General features: G+C 34.1%; 1 protein-coding gene across 1 annotated transcript in view; it reads right to left on the reverse strand.

The window, feature by feature from the left end:
- Positions 1 to 21,438, reverse strand: part of HCN1 (hyperpolarization activated cyclic nucleotide gated potassium channel 1) — a 393,328-nt gene that overhangs the window by 177,901 nt on the left and 193,989 nt on the right. Inside the window, exon 3 of the mRNA XM_032851441.1 lies at positions 1,878 to 2,039. Within this exon, the coding sequence (XP_032707332.1) occupies positions 1,878 to 2,039 (162 nt within the window). The remainder of the gene's footprint in view (positions 1 to 1,877; positions 2,040 to 21,438) is intronic.

The following is a 21,438-nucleotide window of genomic DNA, read 5'->3' on the forward strand; positions in this document are numbered from 1 at the left end:
TAAAAATTTTCTTCAGTAAATGTGCTTAGCACTAGATATATTAAGAAGTATATTCCCATATATTATAATTACACAACTATATGCACTTTATGGATACCCCAAAATAGTCCCTTTACTCTTTTAATAAAGATAATACCTATTTTTCTGAAAGATACCTCAGGGTAATTTAAAACAACAATTATTTGCGAACTTAAATAGTAGTTAGTGTCAGCGATGAATCATCTTTTGACAGTAGTGTTAGTGTTTTTATACCACACACTTAGTTAATAGCTAGACTATAGAGTTGTGGCTTTTTCTTCCTCCCACCCCCGCCAAAATATTTTAATAATGTCTTCACATTTTTTTCTTTCAGTGATAAATAAAAAAGAAAGATCTATAATTAAGAAGACTTCATAGACTCAAAAAGTGACCTGCACCTTGCTTTGTTTTTTAGGTAGGGAAACACAAATACAGTATTTATCAAATGAACTTTCAATAAAGGTGGTTAGATTACAACAAACTACTATGTCAGGCACTCTTCTAGGCACTACCATAAAGTAAAGAACAAAACAGACAAATTCTTTGACTTAATGGAACTGACAGTTTGTGTAGAGGACACAGAGAAATAGAAACAACAAGTAAGTGTGTGTGTTATTAAATTCTTTTCAGATAAAATATTAACCAGTTTGGTACTGTATTAAACAGAGTGGTCATACACTAGCTTCAGTGAGGCAGTGACATTTAAACAGATATGAATGAAATGAAGGAGAGATCCAGGTGAATATTAAGTCTCAAGGAAAGGAGTTAAAGGGATAAAGAAGTCAGGGATTGGGAGAGTAGGAAGTAGGGAGGAAAATAAATTGGGAGAGTAGGAAGGAGGGAGGAAAATAAGTCAGCCAGAAGAAAGTAAAGAAAGAAGACTGGACCTCTTAACGTGTAATGTAAACTCCTCTTTTCTTCAAATACAAAGCCTGAGCTATAGTTATTAGAAGAAAAAATAAATGTTATTAAAATGTCCATATCAATTCTACAATAATAAGCCCAGAAATTAACATGGAACATTTTGAAGAAAGAGGGCACTTGATTTATGCCAAGGTTAAAATTTTGTGAGAGTCTCATAAAATTTATCATCCATTATTTACTTCCAATTTCTTTGTAAGTATTGTACAAGATAGATCAAAACACATGTTCTCTTTTTAAAACCTATGTTCTTAAAAATAAATGTGACTATGAATATATTTGATTAAATAAATCAAACTTATACTTCACAGATTTTTAAATACGTAAATATCTTTCAGGGTAAACTGTACACCTGAAACTAATGTAACATTATGTGTCAACTATACCCAAATTTAAAAATAAATAAAAATTAAAAGTAAATAAAGGCTTTACCTTTTCCATGAATGTTTCCTTGTCTTCCCTAGCGAAAAGATCATGCACATCATATCTCATTGCATTTATACTGATGTACATGTCTCTGCAAGTTTAAACACCACCTAGAATTGCATGTCTCAAGAACAGTAAATGCCAAAATCAAGTTGAAAAAAAGGAGATATTCTAAGCAATAGGCAGTTTTGGAAGAACATTGTACCATGAGCATTGTACCACAATTATATGTACATGTGAGTGTACATGTAGCTTTGAAATAAAATATGTCTTCAATATACACAGAGTAAGATACCTCAAAATAGATCCTGTAACATACACATCCCCAGAAACATTTCACGTAAATGAAATGTAGTTGCAGAAAAAGCGATAGAACATTTGATTTTACATCCACAAAAGCAAAATTTTCTCCGAACGTTTTCGGAGAAGAAATTAGATCATTCTAGCATACCCTTAGAACTTTCTGGCAAAACATGGATTATGTAGGGTGTAAAAGAATACGAATTACTTACAACCATTTCGTTCAGGGACACCCAGCAGTCTGGTGGGAAATCCTGCAGTAGTGGTACCAAGAACTGAAGACAGCCATCCCAGTGGCACAGCAGCAGCATCATGCCGATGAGGTTAAAAATTCTCACTACTGCACTGGCAAGGTCATATGTCATGTGGAAAATCTGTTGACCAAAATATAAAATCAATCCTTATAATGCTTATCATCAATTTCCGTTAAAGTCAAGAATACCACCAATGTCAGTAGACATGTAGCGCAAGTACGATTTAATAAAAATGTGGGAAGAACTTTTACAAATATAGAGATGACATTTCTTGACTTGACGTGGAGGGTGGCACTCTGTTCTATGAGTACCACCACCAACTGGGGGTTCTCCACAAAAAACAGAGATAACCTAACTACATTAATTGCATGGGTCATGCTTTCAAGGTCATTGGTTTTGCCGACGGTTTTCATTTACTGTCCTTCTGCATATTTTGGCAACGTTGCTCTAAAACAAGTTAACAGGTTTGACTCTATTTTCTGCTTCTCTATCCTTTTTTAAATTAATAAATTTGTTGGAGGACCAAAAAACAAAACAAAACACAGACTGAAAAATCATCGCAAAAATAAATTTCAAAATATAAAATAATACTGAGATGTTAACTGCAGTGAACTTTATAGCTAGCTATACGAGTGTAGGTGCTTCTTTTGTTGTATATATTGAACATGAACAATGGACTTTGAGATAAAAAGGTCTCTGAATTTGGTTAAAAAACAACTGTGCCACACTTTTTTAAAAATTAAAATTGTTATTTCCCTTACGAGTGAACCATTCTCATTTATATTTTCATGCAATCCAATACTATAGGGAAGATTATTTCAGGAAGCTCAGAAATTATGACAAATCAACCATCTCTATCATAATTCTGGAAGTGTAAACTTACATATAGCTTGATATCTATAAGTTTTCATCCATCCAGTTGTAAGAAATAAAACCAGAACCAGAATCCTTTCTTTAACAGCTCATATATCACTCTCAACTGCTAATTTCTGCTTATATTTTGCCTATTCTAGAATAACAAAACTCACTCGGGAGCAGACCTACATTCTAGAATAAAGTTGATTTCCTAATTGTTAAAAGTCTACTGAGTTAATAAAATTAATAAATATGGATAAATACACAAAGAAACAATACTTTGAAATATTTAGAATCACAACTGTATAATTCACCAAAAGGATGGTCTATTTTTGAAGTAATGAGGACACTATGTACTGAGAAATTGTCTGAGAAATGGAAAAGAAAACCCGCAAATTTTACATTTTGATTTATAAACTATATCTTTGTAAGGAAATATCCATAATTCTTAAGAGGCACATACTAATGTATGTAAAGGTATAATGACAGGACAGGTGGGACTTTGCTTTTACAAAATGTTAATTAAATATTTTTCACTTTGATACATTTGTATTAGACATTAATAGTTTCTTTAAACACTCTTCCTTTTTGACACAGTAATTACAGTGAGAAATTCCCACTTTCTTTGTGGGAATATACAAACTGTTCTGAATTCCTTTTAAGATTGGGGTCCTAGGTTTTAAAGGCAACAGATCATGTATTTTTATATTCAGAGAGCTATGCACAGAACAATTAATTTTAAAGAACTGAGAATTATTATTTTCTTCTAAGTAATTTTTTAAAAGATTTTATTTATTTGAAAGAGAGAGAGAGTGAGCATGAATAGGGCGGGGCAGGGGCTGAGCAGAGGGGCAGAGAGAGAAGCAGGCTCGCCACCAAGCAGGGAGCCCCAACACAGGGCTCAATCTCAGCACTGCAGCTGGGATCACTACCAGAGCAAAAGGCAGATGAGGAACGGACTGAGCCACCCAGGTGACCTGCCTCTAAGTTATTTTTTAATTTGGTTTTGTATTTGGCAAACCTACAGAAAAGTCCTCTTGATGTTATTCCCTCTGATAGCTCATGGTCACTCAATTTGTAAATAGAAATCATACCAAAAAAATCATCAATAATTTCTTATTAAAGGCAATACAAAAAAAATTTAAAATGGTTTCTACTACTAAAGTAGGAAAATAAAATCAACGTGGATTTAAACATTTTTCTTAGGTGCTTGAACCCTATAAATTTTTATCTGAATATTTTCTGACAAAATGGTTCAAATGTCTTTTTGCTAAGTGTTTCATTAGTGTGAAATTGAGCAAAATTGCAGAATATAAGCTTGTAGATCAAACAAGGAACTGATCACCTCCCAACCTGATTATCTGAAGTAAACAATATCTGAAACCCTCTGCCAAAGTCTATAAATTAATTATAAGCATGTGGGCAATCTTGCAATTATGAGACTTTAGAGCGATGTCCGGATGTTATAGAGAATTAGGTCTCGTTCTTAATACATCTGACTTTAATGGCTTTTCCACTTTCTTTGTGAGCAATTGGATTCTTTTGTGGGATTTTAAGAGATTATTTATAGTAATTGATAGCACACGCTGTAATTCAACAATTCCTTTAAGAAAATCCTATTATTCTTAAACATTTTCTAGAGCAGCATAACCACCATTTTCATAAAGGAAGTTAATGGTGATATAAGGTCTTTCATAACATAATAGAAATACATTTTTTGTTTCATTTTGTTTTCATGTGGTTACTGAACTCCTACTGTAACAAAATAAGCCCTAAAATTAAACCTATTCTCTATTTCTATTTCCAACATCATAGTATTAGTATACAGTACTAGTGCTAGATTTATGTACTAACTCTGCTATTTAGACAATGCTCAGGGGCAGTCTCCCTTTTTGGTCTTTTAACATTCTGTGTTCAAAAGTAATTTTACTTCTTGGAGTATCCCAAATCTGACTTTGGAAGAGGCACCTATCCTGACACTGGTCAGTATCAGAGGTTAATTTCAATTTGTCAAATCCATGTATCTCCATCTTGATTTATTTACCCAACCAAAGAACATCATAATGTATGTAGTATAACTTTAGATATATATCTGAATATGTAGAGTGTTTAGGCCCAAACTGATTGTCTCTTGAGCTCTTATTGATTAATACACTCTGATAGGCGTACTCATCTCATTGACTAGTTGCTGAACTATTGAAGGCTCTGTTAAAATCTTGCTCACAGATTTGGAGTGAGAAAATTATTCCCTTACGGAGTACATACATCTATAGATAGACACATTAACCAAAGAAGGAAAAATCTGATCTAATTCATGCATAGCCATAACTTCCAATTGTCTAAGGGCAGCTTGTAGACTAAATCGAAGTGTGACTTGATTCAACATTCTGATCAAGCAGCCAATATCACTGATTAATTTTTTCGTTTTTTTTCCCATCAACAAGGTAGACATCCTTAAGTGATAAATTCCCATCTAAATCAATTATCTAAAGCTACTGTACACAAACCCCACTTCACACAAAAATGGCACCATATATGACCCATTCATTAAATAAATAGATGAAAATGTTGCAGGGATTTAACAATAATAACCTAAGTACTTTTTATGATCTTAACACTATGAAGGTTTTGCTTTTGTGTTTTAAACCAGGGAATTTAAAAAAAGACAACTCTATCATTTTCTACCTTCCAAGTAATCTGACTTGACGTGAAACCTGATGTGACTGCTTGAATGTGTGTAGCAGAAAGACAGGTTGCTCACTCTCAATATGCTGCCAAGTGGTACTTACAAGAGTCAACTGGAAAAACAAAACAAAACAAAACAACAACAACAAAAAAACAGAATTAAGTTTCTGAAGCAGCTCCACATTTTATTTTCACCAAAAACCAGACTACAAAATATGCCAGTGGAAGTAACTGTGCTTTGCATTTGTCCAGCTCAGAACACTGTGTTCTTCATATGACTTCAATGAAAAGAAAGATCTGGTCACGAATTCTCTTTGAATTCTTTTTCGAATAGCACGGTTCTAGAATTATGCCCCGTTGGAGTTTAATAACTCCAGAGACAATAGCTAATTAACTCTCCAAAACCGAAGAACACTCTAAAATAATTTGATTCAGAATCCCCAATTCCAAACTACTATTTGCAAAATTATTACCATGATATTTTGTATATGCAATCCTGCTTTTGAAAGGTTAAATCCCAAAGTGTGATGTATGGCAGTATCCATAAATTAGCTAAGTTCTTTCAAAACATGTCCACATTCTTCCTTGATAAACTGGATTCAAAGGCTTTTCAATCTAATAGTCAGATTATGATCAGTGGGCCTGAACTCTCTTTAACTATCTGGCATCCTGTGTTTTACCTACAAAAAAACCGTCCACAGTAATTTATGCCCTTTCATAGCGTGCATTGATCTGTTCCTAGTCTTCGGCTTCACAAAGAAGGATCTCTCACTGTCTAGGTTTCTTCTATGATCTCGTTAGTGATTCAAAGTTTCAAATGTATCTTTAAAATTCTTATCAAAGTAACATTAAGAGAATCAAGTGAGTCAGACATGTTGTTTTCACAAACGACTTTCTTATTTTTAAGATATAAAGCAAGGCTGGATAGCTTTGTTTCTCTTTTTGTTTCTCCTTATAAACCTGCACCTGCATAAATTCGACCCTGTTTTACATGGATTGTCTATATGCCATGTTGACACAGAATATAAGAAAACAAACATTTACCAACTCAGTCTGTTTCACAGCTACCATGTTATCCAGGATTCAAGGAGTAGTAGCCCTAGTCAATATTTTAACAGCCCTATTGCACCTTCTGCAATTCTTAGCTTGAAAATGATCCAGGTTATCTCACCAGGCTTTTGGTAGGAAGTGCTGAAGGATTTACTTGACCTATGACAGAAGACCACTCTTCATGTTAATCTTTTTGAACACTGACCAGGAACGGTAGCTGACTGAACACTGACCAGAGACTTCTATCTAGGATCTCACGGAGAATGGCTAGGCTCTGGGGCGCCTGGTTGGCTCAGTGGGTTAAAGCCTCTGCCTTCCGCTCAGGTCATGATCCCAGGGTCCTGGGATTGAGCCCCTCATCGGGCTCTCTGCTCAGTGGAGAGCCTGCTTCCCTCTCTCTCTCTCTCTCTCTCTGCCTGCCTCTCTGCCTATTTGTGTTCTCTGTCAAATAAATAAAAAAAAATCTTAAAAAAAAAAAAAAAAAAGAATGGCCAGCCCACAACCTTCAGAAAAGTCAGCCATCTGGACCTCTCATCTCAGCCTCTGCACCTAGTGCAATCATTCACTCCACAATCTTGCTCACCTATTGTCAAATTGTCATGCTGTCCAGTGCTAGTTTCCTGCATTTTTCTTGCCACTGTCCTTCCCAAACTCCCCTCCCCCTTCAACATGGATTAACTCTCAAATGCCCTCAGCCTCTTTGTCACATTCTTCCCCTCCTTCTCTGCTTTCCCTGAGAGGTAGGAGCCTCCCTCCCCTTCTCTCAAAGCCTCAGCTTCCCTGGTAGCTTTCTTCAACAGAGTTGGTTCAATTCTTTCATACTTCATAAGCCTTACGTCCTGATGGCAGTGGCCTCATTTTCCTAGCTAGCCTTTGTTGCTTTCAGACAATTATTTGTCCAGCTGTATTAAAAAAAAAAAAAAAAAAGGCCTTCTCTTCAGTGCTCATTCCATTTAACCAGTCCACTCATAACTTCCCCTCATTTCTGCATAGAACAACCTCTCAATCTCCACCCTCAGCACATCTCCATTTATTAGAGGACTCTGTATTTTTCCATTGCCTTTTCTTTGCAAAATGTCAACTGCTGATTAATCAAAACAACTACTTTCTATACCTGAGCTGCTGAACATTACTGGAGAGGAAAGTAGATTGTGGCTACTAAAAATTTCTTTTTAAAATAGCTATCTTATTTGAGACCTTCGGCTATGGCCTATTCATCTCCTTATTCCTAACAGCACTCATCCTATATTTTTTCCTCTCTTCCTACTTCCCCAAAGCTCATGACTATCCTACTCAGTTTCAAGTTAAAATTTCACCTTTTTCAAGGGAAACACATCCTTATGTTTGAATCCCCTTAACTCTGACCCCTCATATCTTCAAACAAACAAATATCTGCAGTTTTTCTTACTGGCCTTTTCCTAATATTAAAAGAAGGCATACTTTTTATTACAAATGAATATCTACCAACTTTTGATATTAATGTGAACTTTTTTCTTCTCCAGGAACCTAAATAATTAGTTCACAGCTTCTCAGTCTATGAGGAAAACCAACTCTCTTCTCATTGTGGACAGATATTTTTGTAAAACAAACAATGATTTAATATAAAAATGAAGTTTGAAAAAAATCTATGACATATATAATACAAACCTACTGCTTATGTTCTTGGATGTGGCGGCAGTATCAAATAATTATAATTACTTCATTACTTTTTTCTTCAAAATTGTTAACTTCTACACTAGCTTTACCCCTAAATGTTCAAAACTAATAAAATTCTACATTCCCTCAAAAACAACTCAAATTGAAAAGGACTTTTCATTTTCTAGGTGCTTACTTAACTCTCCCCCACCTCCCCCTTTATAGTCTTTTCAGTTTGGCTTCTCAAAAAAACTTTCCTCCCTGGAATTTTGAGATAGAGAGTGAGCTGGCCTGCCTTCACCCACCTTTAGTGGGTAAAGTGGTTTTCTTTTCTTGGTTACATGTGAAAATTACCATCTGGTGCAAAATCTTTTTTCCTGAAGGACATATGTGTCATAGCTACTCTGTGCCTCTGTCCCTCTTCCCCTTCTCCATAGATGAAAGGAGTATAAAGATATTTAAAGTTGACTTCATTTTCCTAAATGGGAAATTGAAACTTAAGAAAAAAATGTATATTTTTCTGAGCGTTCTTTTGGAAGTGGCACAGATATATCATTGGAATTATAGAGAAGAATATATCTCATCACATGACTCCACAGTAAAACTAAACAGTTCTAATGTGGTCATAACAACTACATATTTACAGAATACAATATACTAGTTATTAATCATGACTATTAAAACATAAATTTTAGGTATTTGTGCATGTGTTATTTTGGTCATGTATACATATTCCTTATTAAACATATAGGTATGTATAAAATTTAAAAATCAATTTTAGATATTTTTGTTGTAAAAAATTGTCACATTTCTTATTTTTTGCCTTGACCATTATTTACACTCTATGGCTTTTCCATTGCTTTGTCATTGTATTGTATATTTCTAATTAGACATATTTTTATATAAGATCTTAATTGCATATACCTAAACACTTTAAAAAGTAAATCTTAACGCAAAATCACTCTTTTTTAAGAAAAAAAAATTGCTCCTTGTTTAGCTTTACTAGTCTGAGAAAAATCAAAAGAGCATTAGTATTAAAGAAACAAAAAATTGGGGCGCCTGGGTGGCTCAGTGGGTTAAAGCCTCTGCCTTTAGCTCAGTCATGATCTCAGGGTCCTGGGTTTGAGCCCCACATCTGGCTCTCTGCTCAGCAGGGAGCCTGCTTCCCCCTCTCTCTCTCTCTGCCTGCCTCTCTGCCTACTTGTGATCTCTGTCAAATAAATAAATAAAATCTTAAAAAAAGTAAAGAAACAGAAATGGTAAAATATTGTAATGTGGATTTTTTGAAGATTATTGGTAGGAAACAGTTATAGTGTAAACTGTAAAAGGTATAAACTTTGAAAACTGGGAAACACAATGCCTGGTGGTATACAGTTGACGCTCAACAAATCTTTTTTCTCCTATAGAGGTTACTCAACTAACAGCTGAATTTTCATAAATGGGTCAGTGCTAAAGAATACCTAACAGAGAGAAGGCATTTCTACCAAGCTTATTCATTTTCTTCTGAATTTCAAGTCATTATCAGCTGATGACTGGGAAAAGGTCAGAAACAAAACTGCTTACAATAGGTTATATTTTGTTAACTGAATATAGCTACCTCTTCGCATTTAAAAAAATTCCTTAGGAAAAAAAGGAGTACATCTTTTTAACTTACATGAGGACTATGTTGTATAACAGAGCATCTACTTACTGGATTGTGCTGTAGAAAAACAAAAGAGCAAGTATAACCCCCTCATGTGCTTAACTTACTTTAGGAAATAGCTAACACAGTGGGAAAATGAAATTACAAATGAATATTGAAAATGGTCCTATTAAGAAGAGAGCTTGATGGACTAGGACTGTGGAAAAAAAATGAAATTAATTAAAATGAAACAACTAAGATCATTATCTATTCTTCTATTACAAATTTCAAATTGCTATAAATGTAGACAGTGTATACATATGTACAATATATGCTGAAATATTTAAATGAGGAAAGTAAAAAACATATTTTATGATGGATATCTGCACCTTATTTTAATAATGGTTGTGGGAAGGCTATTTCATGCTTACTAGATACACTTAATTTCAGGATAAAGTCAGCACTAAGATGCTGATTTAATGAAATTTAATACATTTTTTTTCTAAACTTTAAAAAAAAATCTTATCTTGAAAATTCAAAATGAAAATTTTATTTTTTAAATAAGAAAAATGTTTTTTAAAAAAACATTCTTTTTATGTAGTACACAGTAAAAATGATATTAAAGTACAGAATCATAAGTGGCTACATAATGTGTGTGTGTGTGTGTGTGTGTATACAGAGAAAGAGGATAAAAAAAACTAATAACCACATTAGCAGTAGTTAGTAAATTTTGTAGCTCTTGTGAATGAATTTCAAATGATAGTTCCATAACTCTGTGGTTTTTTGAGAGGACTAGGGAATAATTCATTTTAGAAATAGCATAACACTAATAATAGTCTCATTTTTATCTTTATAGTTTCATGTCAATCATTTGCTTGCTCTCTTCTCTTTTGTATAGCTGCGGTCTCATCAGATTTGTAATACGTTAATTGCTCCAATAAGTACAAATTTAGTTGTCTCTACATTTTGAGCTACAAACAGTAAAATTATTCTAGTTTTTGATAGCAGTTCATTTCTAAGCATATAAAACCAATCACATGGATTAGTGCTTTTTGAAGGGCAAAAACAGACCTCACAGTGGAGCGGAGAAATGTACTTACTTAGTCTTTGTAAGAAGACACTTTACTTTGGAGACTTCATCTCATTAATTTGTATTTTAAAACTCATCTAAATGGTGAACACTTTTAAAACAGAAAGACCATTTCAGTGTACAAGCTCTAGTGACTAAATTATAAAAGCAGAAGATGTTTAAACTCATTTCATATACTCTGTAAATTGTTTTCCTAGACAGTATCTTGCTGATATTATATAGTCAATATATAGCTAATGAATTGCTTTGAAATTACCAAATTAAAATATCACATATATTTCCAGTCCTTTCATATATAACATCCAGAAAGAATTTTTGTACTAAATCCTCAGTTAATCAAATATTATTAAACTATCCCTGAGGCATGTATAAAATGCATAATATATTTTGGTGGTCTCTTGTGAATATATTTTTAAGTATGCCCCATATGATATTATAAACTGTTATGTCTTCCATTTTCTGTAAGTTCTGTGAGAAAAAAATTGACTCCAATATTCTTGGTTTCACATTCATGAACTTTCTTATATTGATAAGTGATAATTAATGTTTGGTATCTCAACCAATTGTTTTGGCCTAAAATATTAAAGACTGTAGTGTTTGTGGTACGGTAAAACCTTTAAAATTTGGGCAGAGGGGGGTTGGGGGGGGGTTATGGACATTGGGTAGGGTATGTGCTATGGTGAGTGCTGTGAAGTTTGTAAACATGGAGATTCACAGACCTGTACCCCTGGGGGAAAAAAAAATATATATATATATGTTTATAAAAAATAAAATTAAAAAAAAATGGACATACTTATATATTTACGTGGAACATTAAACTGCTAAGTACATAATATTTTTTTTTCAAAACTTTGAGCTATTATTTTGCTAATCTTAGAGATAAATAACAAGGTTAACATAAAATTTAAAAAACACTGAACAATAGTTTTTGCAATGTAAGAACTTGAAAAAAAATACTTATGGAGAAATGCATAAGTTGAAACCAGGAAACTAGAGTTCTAGTCCTGACCTCGTGTTAATCAGTTTCCAAAAATTTCCTTAGCTTTTTAATTAAAAGAAAGGACATGGGGAAAATAACCTCTAAAGTACAACATATGTGTAAAATTCCATAATATCCTTTACTTTAGGATTGAAAAAGTACAATTTTAAAAAGTGAAAACACAAGGAAGCCAATTACACACACACACACACACATACACACACACTCCCTAAATGGAAGATAAACCAGTGGTAAAACACTGACTTATGTAAGTAATTTCCCCAAATCTCTGTTTACAAAACAAATAAAAATAAATAAAAAACATAATAATAAGACTAATGGTAATATAAATATGTGGTAAAATAAAATGTGATAGAGGCCATTATATTTAAATTAATTGCATGATGTTTTTCTCAACATCCCCAGGCTCCACTCACCACTAATAGTCTACAAAGGTGGTGTGCAAACCAGCTCATTGCACCATTTTCCACGAGAAGCCAACAGGAAAGACAAGAGAAAGGAAAGCTGGCTTCTGAAAAAACTAAGATAAAAACAATGCTTCATCACAATTTTTTAATAGCAGCCATAAAAATTACCTCATGCATTGGCACGTCATCTTGATACTCTGGCCAAATGAGCCAGTCAAGTTAAATATACTAATTTATTTGAGTGGATTTGTGTCAGAGTTTCTCTGTAAGAAAAAAATGGTGCTTGGTCACTGTCTTGGCAAATGCCTTCTGAAAGAAATCGCTAAGTACATGATTTTGAATATGAAGTCATAAAATACAGCTACAAATCTTAGTGAGTTAACCACACGTTCTGCCATTTAATGAAAACCAGTAAGCAAGAAAAACATTATTATTGCAACCTCCCCAAAAGATACTTAAAAAATAAACAAGTGTTTCCAAAGTTGCTAGCAACCCAAGAGACATTTGAGTAAGATTTGATCTATTGGAAAATGGCATGATATCAGATTTACTAGTTGGACACTTTCCAGAACCACATATGCACTATAATGCTTCATCAATTCAGATAATAGTGCATCAAGATATTTGCCAGACCACCTGAAGTGTTGAAAATACTTAAGTATTAGAATCACAAAGTGAATCGGGGTAAATCAGAGGGGGAAACAAAGCATGAGAGACTATGGACTCTGAGAAACAAACTGAGGGTTTTGGAGGGGAGGTGAGTGGGGGGTTGGGTGAGCCTGGTGGTGGGGATTAAAGAGGGCATGTACTGCATGGAGCACTGGGTGTGGTGCATAAACAATGAATCTTGGAACACTGAAAAAATAAAATTAAAAAACAAACAAAAGAATTACATAAACTACTCTATGTGGAAGGACCCTTAAAAGTAATATGTTTTTTGGCATACATTTGATTTTTCTTATCACCAAAAATCATTATCAATATTGGCTCTGTGCAGAATAATGGTAGGCACTGGACTCTTCAGTGCTCCTGGTATCACCTCTACCATACACTCACACACTCATGTAAATGTTTTCTTCTCCAGAATTCACCCACCTGTTTCAAGAAGGACCCATTTTTCTCTAGACCTGCTGCAGAGTCCTCAAAATTGTTGCTCTTTTTAATACAGCTCATAGTAGCCACACTTCATCTCAGTTTATAGATTTTTGGGGGCGGGGTGAGTTTAGGAGAGTCAGGACATGTGTAAGATAGCTTTCTCTCTTACTCCTTTAACAACAGCTTGTCTGGGTATAGAATTCTAGATTGAAAATCATTTTCTCACAGACATTTGAAGCCTTATCTTCATTCCTTCCAGAATTAGGTGAAACTGTTTCTTTCCCCAAATCTGGGTTTAATTTCCTCAGTGAGAAGATGAAGAGTATTACATGGGGATACACGGAACTGCCCAAATTCCAAGTACGTGCATTCAGGGTGTGAGATGTGGGTCATAAGTAATGATTTGTGCAGTTGACCTTAAATTCGGCACCATTCCCGTGTTCAGCCCTACTGCTCAGCTATGTTCTGCAGTTAAGCCTTCTGACTCTAAATCAAAATGCCCCACAGTTCGTAGTACAGACTGGCTCTTACTTCTTCTGCAGACTTTTTTGTAGCATATTACAGGGTCTAATTTTCTCTCCATGTTTTATCCTTCACTCTTCTCCCTTTCATTCTGAATCTTGTAAAAATTTTGAGAATTTTCTCATCTCAATAAGAGTTCCTTTCTCTTATTCCCTTCTGTTTTATAGATGCATTCCTTTTTTCACTTGGTTTCTTTTATTGTGCTAGAATCTTAGGAGGGACAAAATATCCACATATTGTGTCTTATCTGTTTTCTCAGCCAGAAACCTTTTATTGTCTTCCCAATTGTTTGAATTGTCAACCCCAATATAAAACAACTTCTATAACTCAAGTTCATAGCTACACATTCTTTCTGGAACTGATTTGTTGCAGTGAGCTCTTGATCTACTCAATTGCTAATAAGTCATTCTTAAATAATTTAACTTTGCAGTATAATTTCCAACCTCCAAGTTACCCTCCCTTAATAATTCTCTCATAGTTTTTGTTTCACACACTTACATTTAAAAATAAATTTAGAATCACTTTGTCAAATCCCTATCCCATTCCTAAAATTATGTTGGAATTCAGTTCCTTGTAACTGATTTAACTCCTAAATTAATTTGTGTCTGTCATTACTTTTTCAACATTATTATCTCATACCTCTAACCTCCAGTCTTGGCTTGTTTGGAAATATAGTCTACTTGGCATCAAGAATGATAATTTTATGACTCAAACTTGATCATGTTAGTTCTTTGCTTGAACTTTTGTTAGAGGTCCAAAAAATTTTCACGATGTCTAGTATAAAAACCTGGTCTAGTATAAAAACCCCTGTAATTTGCCCTCTGTCCACCATTTTACATGGACATTTTAGAAATGTCCATCATTTCTCATACCTCCTCTATTGGTATTCCATACCAGGGGAAGACCAACCTTGTGATAGTACCCTTTACACAACATGATTGATCAGAGCCTGTATCTATTTACATACTATTCTCTCCCAGTACAAGACCTTCCATCCTATCCCTTTTCTGACTGATGACTTTCTTATTCATATTTCAAAACTTGGCTCAAACATAGCTCCCTCAGGAAAGGCTTACTTGACTTCTCTAGGGAAAGAATTACGAGTTTTCTCTCATGGAACTAGTAGTCCATAACTCTATAAAAAATGCTTTATACTAGACTATAATTGTGTGTTTATATGTCTGTGTCCTCACTAAACTGTAAACCCCTCGAGGTCAAGGACTGTAGTCATATGGCAGGTACTCAACATGTCTACAAAATATAAGAATGTGAACGAGAGGAAAGAAGAAAGATTGAAAGGAGAAAGGAAGGAAGGAAGAAGGGGAGGAAGGAGGGGAGGAAACAGGGAAGGGAGGAGGAAGGAAAGAAAGGAATTTTCAAACTAGGAAGTTTGAAAACAACTTTGAAAACAAGTGATACATTTTATTAAATGGGGACCTTTGGGATTATTATATATATTTTTTCAAATTCTCTTTTTATGTGCATGATAATAGAACAGAGACTTTGATTGAAGAGAATCCTTATTATGTATCTGTAATGAAAGAGAATCCTTATTAGGTACAAATTTTGTTTGTAATTTTTGGTACTCATTAATTCTAGAATATCTGTCATCCTTTGTTATACCCTGGTTACATGATCAGTGTCCAGATAGACACTGTCATCATTATCACTTGTCTTTCCTCAAGCTTTTAATTACCAAAATTTACTTCTCTGATGACATTTTTCTTTTTCAAGTTTTTCTTTTTCATTGTCTTCTCTCACTAAACTGTTTTTTCTTTTTTTTTAATTGTTTGAGGTGGCTACTTTTGGAAAAGTTCTATCTTCTCCCCCTCTCTCCTATCTGCTCATCACTTCCTTCATACCCAGTCTGACACGAAAGCCCATTATTTCAACCAATATCTCGTCAAAATTGTCAATTATCTTCTCATCTGCTATACTTTCATGGTAATGAGACTCCTGTTCCAAGATTAACTGACTGTCCATGATCTCACTCCTATATATGAGCAGCTTCCATATATTGCTAAAGAGAACCCCATGACTGCACAACCAGCTCATGGTTTTAACATCAACTAGGTTTTCAGCACTGTTTAGTGCTATCTGTATGTTCCTAGACAGCATTTATCTCGTTCTCAGGGCAGCTAGTTCAAACATTGCCAAGTCTTCAAAGTGTACCATCCCTCACCTGCTCACCTCTTTAGAAGAAAACACTTAACTTCCAATTTTGAGAAACACTCTCATTTACAGACATTTTTACATCCATCTTTTCTTCTTACTTTAGAGCATGTCCTTTTTTCTCTATGACAACTGTCTTTTCTTTTTTAATCTTTCTATCTCCTCATTGACCTCACTTCATTAATTATCCCATCTTCCTCCTCAGACTTCTCCCTATATTTTCTCTCATCAGAATTTAAGCATGCTTAAATCTCTCCTATATTAAAGAATTGTCCACTGATCCTCTATTCTTCTCTATCCATCATACTAATATCTTCTTTTCACCTCAACTGTACTGAAAATTTGTTTACACATTCTCCACTTTTTACCCCATATTCAACTTTCAAACATTATAGAACCCAGTGTCTCCTATGTCTGCTGAGAACATTCATGGTAAAATTGGCATGTATCTCTGTGGCTACACAATAAGCTATTTGCAAACCACATTTGTTTGACCTCCCTGCATATTCACCAGGTTTTATTTATACCTACTTCACACTCCATCTGCTCTGTTTCTGATATGCAGTTTTCCATATTGCTCCTCACTTACTACCATTTCTCTTGTTAATTAGAGTCAGTGTCAAGCTATACGTTTTTTTGTTCTTTAGGAATTGAAATTACTTGGGTTCCACTCTACACACACTCTTTGAAGGACTCTTCCACTTCCATAACTTCAGCTATTACTTATAGTCAGGGAATGTGTCCATTTATATTTACTTACAGTCAGGGTAATGTGTCCATTACTTGAACTTTACAGATGACAACCCTCTTAATTTTAAAATCCACAATCAAGTCACTCCAAAGATGTCTGAAACTGTATTAAACTCTTCCTCCCTCCATATCCCAATTGAATTCTCTACAGGGATTAATACATATCAAGCCTCAAAGTAACCTCTCCTAAGGGTAATAGCATTACCCTAAAAAATAGGTTTACTCAGTTCTCTTGCCCTCCACATTCAATTAGGAACTATGTTCTATAAGTCTCCCTCTATAAAACTTTTGCCCCCCACATTCAATTAGTAAGGACGTTCTATAAGTCTCCCTCTATAAAAGTTTTTGATTCACAAATCTTTTAATTCAGACAATTCTTATTTTTCACCTGAGTTATTCCAAAGCTCCCTAAATTAGTGCTAGCTCTCTAGATTTGCCCTCCTATTCCCTGCAACTGGAATTTTCTTTCTAAAACACAAATGTGTGATGTGATGCTGCTCACCTGGTTAGAAATCTTCAGTGCAGCTCCACTAAATTTGAAATAAAGGCCAAGATTCTAAATGTAATATTTAGGGCCCTTCATGGTCTGACTGCTGCTTACTTCTCAAGCCTCAGGTACATCATCCCTTACTGTTAGCTTCCACATTATTTAATTCTAATCATTATACTTGAAAACGTTTATGATTCCTTCTTCCTTCTGTTTCAATGAAAATATAAGCTTGATTAGGAGAATCATATCTTACTTAGTATCTATAAGTCTTTGGCACACTGTTAATTACTATAAACATGTTAGTTATAAACATATGATTGAATAATGGATGAATGAAATCTCCTACCTGTTAATAGTAAATCAGCTTCATGTTCATATAAAATAAATAGTGCACAAATAATGCAATCCAGGTGTCATACAATAATTTGTTTTTAAAAATCAGGAAAATTTCACTGAGATATTTATTTACCTGTTAATTCTAATAGGAACTGATTGAAATCATTTCTTTGTTGTTTCAATATCAATACTCAATAGTGGCTTGCATAATGAGTATATAAAATAAACTATGATTAATTAGATTTTGATTATAATGAAAATGGTTTTAATAACTTTTATGGTCACTGTCATCAGTTCTATAATCATAAAATTGTTATTACATGGAAGAGCTTGGTTTCCATGTTCTGAATGCATGCTATGCTTGCAGAATTTTTAAAATTATTGCAGGATTAATAGTATTTTTATGAGGGCCCAGATCATCTTGAGTTTTTGTATGTTCATTTGACTAACATATTGGTCTTGTCTGATACTGGATCTTATAACATAAACCTCACTGTATTTTAAGGAGTCCAGATCCATTATTAATTTGAGCTAACAGGCTAACCCTGGAACAGACACCTATACTGAGTCAAAATCCACTCTATAAAGCTGAATATTTGGACTTATTCCTATTAACTTGGCATGATTTAAACTCAATAGGATTCAGTACTTCTGACAAGTTCTAAATGGAGATGTCTGAAAGGTTACTATCATTATTATCTGGGCTTTCACCCAGCATTCATACTCACAAATCACTGTCATGTTTTCTGCTAAATTCAGTATTAGTTCTGGACTCCACATTATTTCATTTCTTTGGTATATATATGTACTATGAGAATTAATAGAAGAGAATATTTTTGTATTTATGCTTACTAGTGTACTTAGAAATAAAAACATGCAATTTTATTTAAGACTAATAAAGGTGAAAATTTTAATATGTATACCTCTCTATACACTTTCATTTCTGTAACCCTTTTCTCTAACTTTCTTTAAAAAACATTAACATTTCCTAAAATAAACAGTCATATTGAAGGGCTCAATATTTGGGTTGCATATATACAATGAAAGAAATTTTAAAACTTTTAGAAGTAAATTTTAAATAAAAACATTTACAAAGCATTTTTAAAAAGCAGCAGGTAAGAGTAGCTACAGCTCATTTTTACCCTAAAAGGGAGACAAAAAGCATTTTCAAGATTCCTATAGAAGCAGTCAATATCACAAAGCTCCTCTAAGGATTTCAGAAACTCTATTATTTCTCAACAAAACTGATAAATAATCAACCTTTAAAGGAATGCTATAGATTGGATTGTGTCTCCCTCAAATTCATATTGAAGCCCTAATATCTGATATAATGGTATTTGGAGATAGGGCTTTTGGGAGACAATTAGGTCAGGAGGTTAGAGTCCTCATGAAGGGATTGGTGCCCTTATAGCAAGAGACCAGACAGCTTGTTCTCACTTTCTGCCATGTAAGGATACAGAGAGAACATGGCCGTCTGTGAACAAGGAAGAAGGCTCTCACCAGACATCAAATATGCCAGCACTTAGATCTTGGACTTTCCAACCTTCAGAACTGCGAGAAATAAATGTCTTGCTTAAACCACGTAGTCTAGGGTATTTTATTATAGAAGCCCCAGATGACTAGGAGGGGGCAGTAATAATTTCACTATTAATTTGCAAATCAGAAGTCATATTCATTTTGCAAATTTAATTAAGTTGTTTATTTAACCATATAAAAAAGCATACTTCTTTAAATATTCAACTTACCATGTTATTGATGAGAAAGTACTGTGAAACCACTTTTGAGTGGTATGTAATAAAACCAGTATTAGGGGAATAGTGTGTATTAGTGTGAAATATGTGTGTTTTAAACTATAAATGAAAAATATTTGAATTTTATGATCAAACAGACTTGTCTCTTGGGGCATGTCAGATGAGAGAGAGCAAGTTCAAGTCCTGAATAGACTAGGGAAGCATACAACAAAATCGATAGGGATAGCAAGATGATAAATTAACACAGAATAAAATTCTCATTGCTGGAATAAAAACAGAGTGAAATGGGATATGCAGTAGATGAGCAGTAGATAGGTTTAAAAGTAGACTCAATAGCAAAAATTCCAAGAGAAGAAGACCTAACATTAAGGAGAACACAAGGCCCAGACTCTTCTAGGTGCAGAGAGACCAGTGACCGGGTCCTAGAGTCAGGGATTTAGCTGCTTCTAAACTGGTCAAACCTGGGGCGCCTGGGTGGCTCAGTGCGTTAAAGCCTCTCCTTTGGCCCAGGTCATGATCCCAAGGTCCTGGGATGGAGCCCTGCATCAGGCTCTCTGCTCTGCAGGGAGCCTGCTTCCCTTCCTCTCTCTCTGCCTGCCTCTCTCCCAGCTTGTAATCTCTATCTGTCAAATAAATAAATGAAATCTTAAAGAAAAAAAAATAATAAAAATAAACTGGTCAAACCTAGAAATACTTAGTTTCATGATCATTCAATTAATTGGCAACAATTTTTTATTTGGATTTCTTCTCTTTTTCCACCCCTCGACCTCATTTGTAATCTAGATCTACATGAATTCTTTACTGAGTTAAAGTTTCTACTTTCTAAATGGTTTCCCTATCTTAGGGCTGGATTTTTCATCAATGAATTCTTCTTGATGGCACTGTGTGAAGTTGTTAGTCATAAACTCTATTCTTTGTACTCTGCTTTATATCTTTGATTTGTCTCTTCTATAGACAGTTGGTGTGTGCCAAGAGTTGAGTTTTATGCTAGCCAAGACAGGCACCATTTGGGCGGGGGGGGGAAGAATGAACGGAAAATTTAATAACATATAATATTCCTTTCTATTTTTCCCCCCTTAATCTGAGCAATTTTTTAATCTTGGGCTATAAGGCTATTTATATCTCAATCATCCTTTAAAAAATCAAAACATAAAGAAAAGCAACAAAAATAACTTTGAAAAGAAGTCTCTACTTGAATCCCCATCTAGATACCTTCTCTTTCATACTGACTATGTATTCTTCCTCATTTTCTACTCACTGCCTTAGCCAAGTCTCATTTTGTGCCCATTGTCCACATCAATGTCCCGTTGCTGTCATAGCAATTTATGTTTTGCAGACTATTTTTTTTAAATATCCATTATTTTTCACATTTTTGATTATTGACTTTCTGAAACTTTTTACTCTTAGTTTTTAAGACATCTCTACTATTAGACTACATCTTTTAGCCTCATTCATAGATTTTATTGTTATGTTGTTGTTCTTTACTGAAAATCCACTTTCTCTAGCTGACTCCTCTAATCCTTCCCCTAAAAAACCTCTTCTTATAGAATATATTTTCCCTATTTTATTTTTCTATTTGTTTTTGCTTATTTATTTTACAGTATGTAAAGAATCACATATTGTAGTTACTAGAATCATATCACACTCAGCAAGCCCCAGATTAAACTTAAAATTTCTTTCACTAAGCAGTTTCTATTTTGGTGATTTTAGTTAGTGGCAAAGACATATACCCAGAACGTGAAGAAATCTGAGATTCAACTTTAACTATTCTCTCTTTGGTCATCCTCTATTCCTAGTAATTTTATCTCCTAAGTATAATAGTGCCTTTCTCCTATTTGTACTACCAATCTTGACTACCAATAATTCACATTCTCACTAGTTTTAACCTGGATTATTATAATGGCTCACAACTATTAAGGGAGTATATTCATCAGTGAAAGCTTTGGAAAATTAGAGCCAAACAGAAGAACGAACAAAAATCTATATTTAAAGCTACTACTGACTTAACTGTTGTTAATATTTTTGGTTCTTCCTAGATATCTTTTGCAATTTATAGTCCA

Source organism: Lontra canadensis, unplaced genomic scaffold, assembly GCF_010015895.1.
Source record: "Lontra canadensis isolate GAN:19392208 unplaced genomic scaffold, GSC_riverotter_1.0 scaffold5, whole genome shotgun sequence".
NCBI lineage: Eukaryota > Metazoa > Chordata > Mammalia > Carnivora > Mustelidae > Lontra > Lontra canadensis.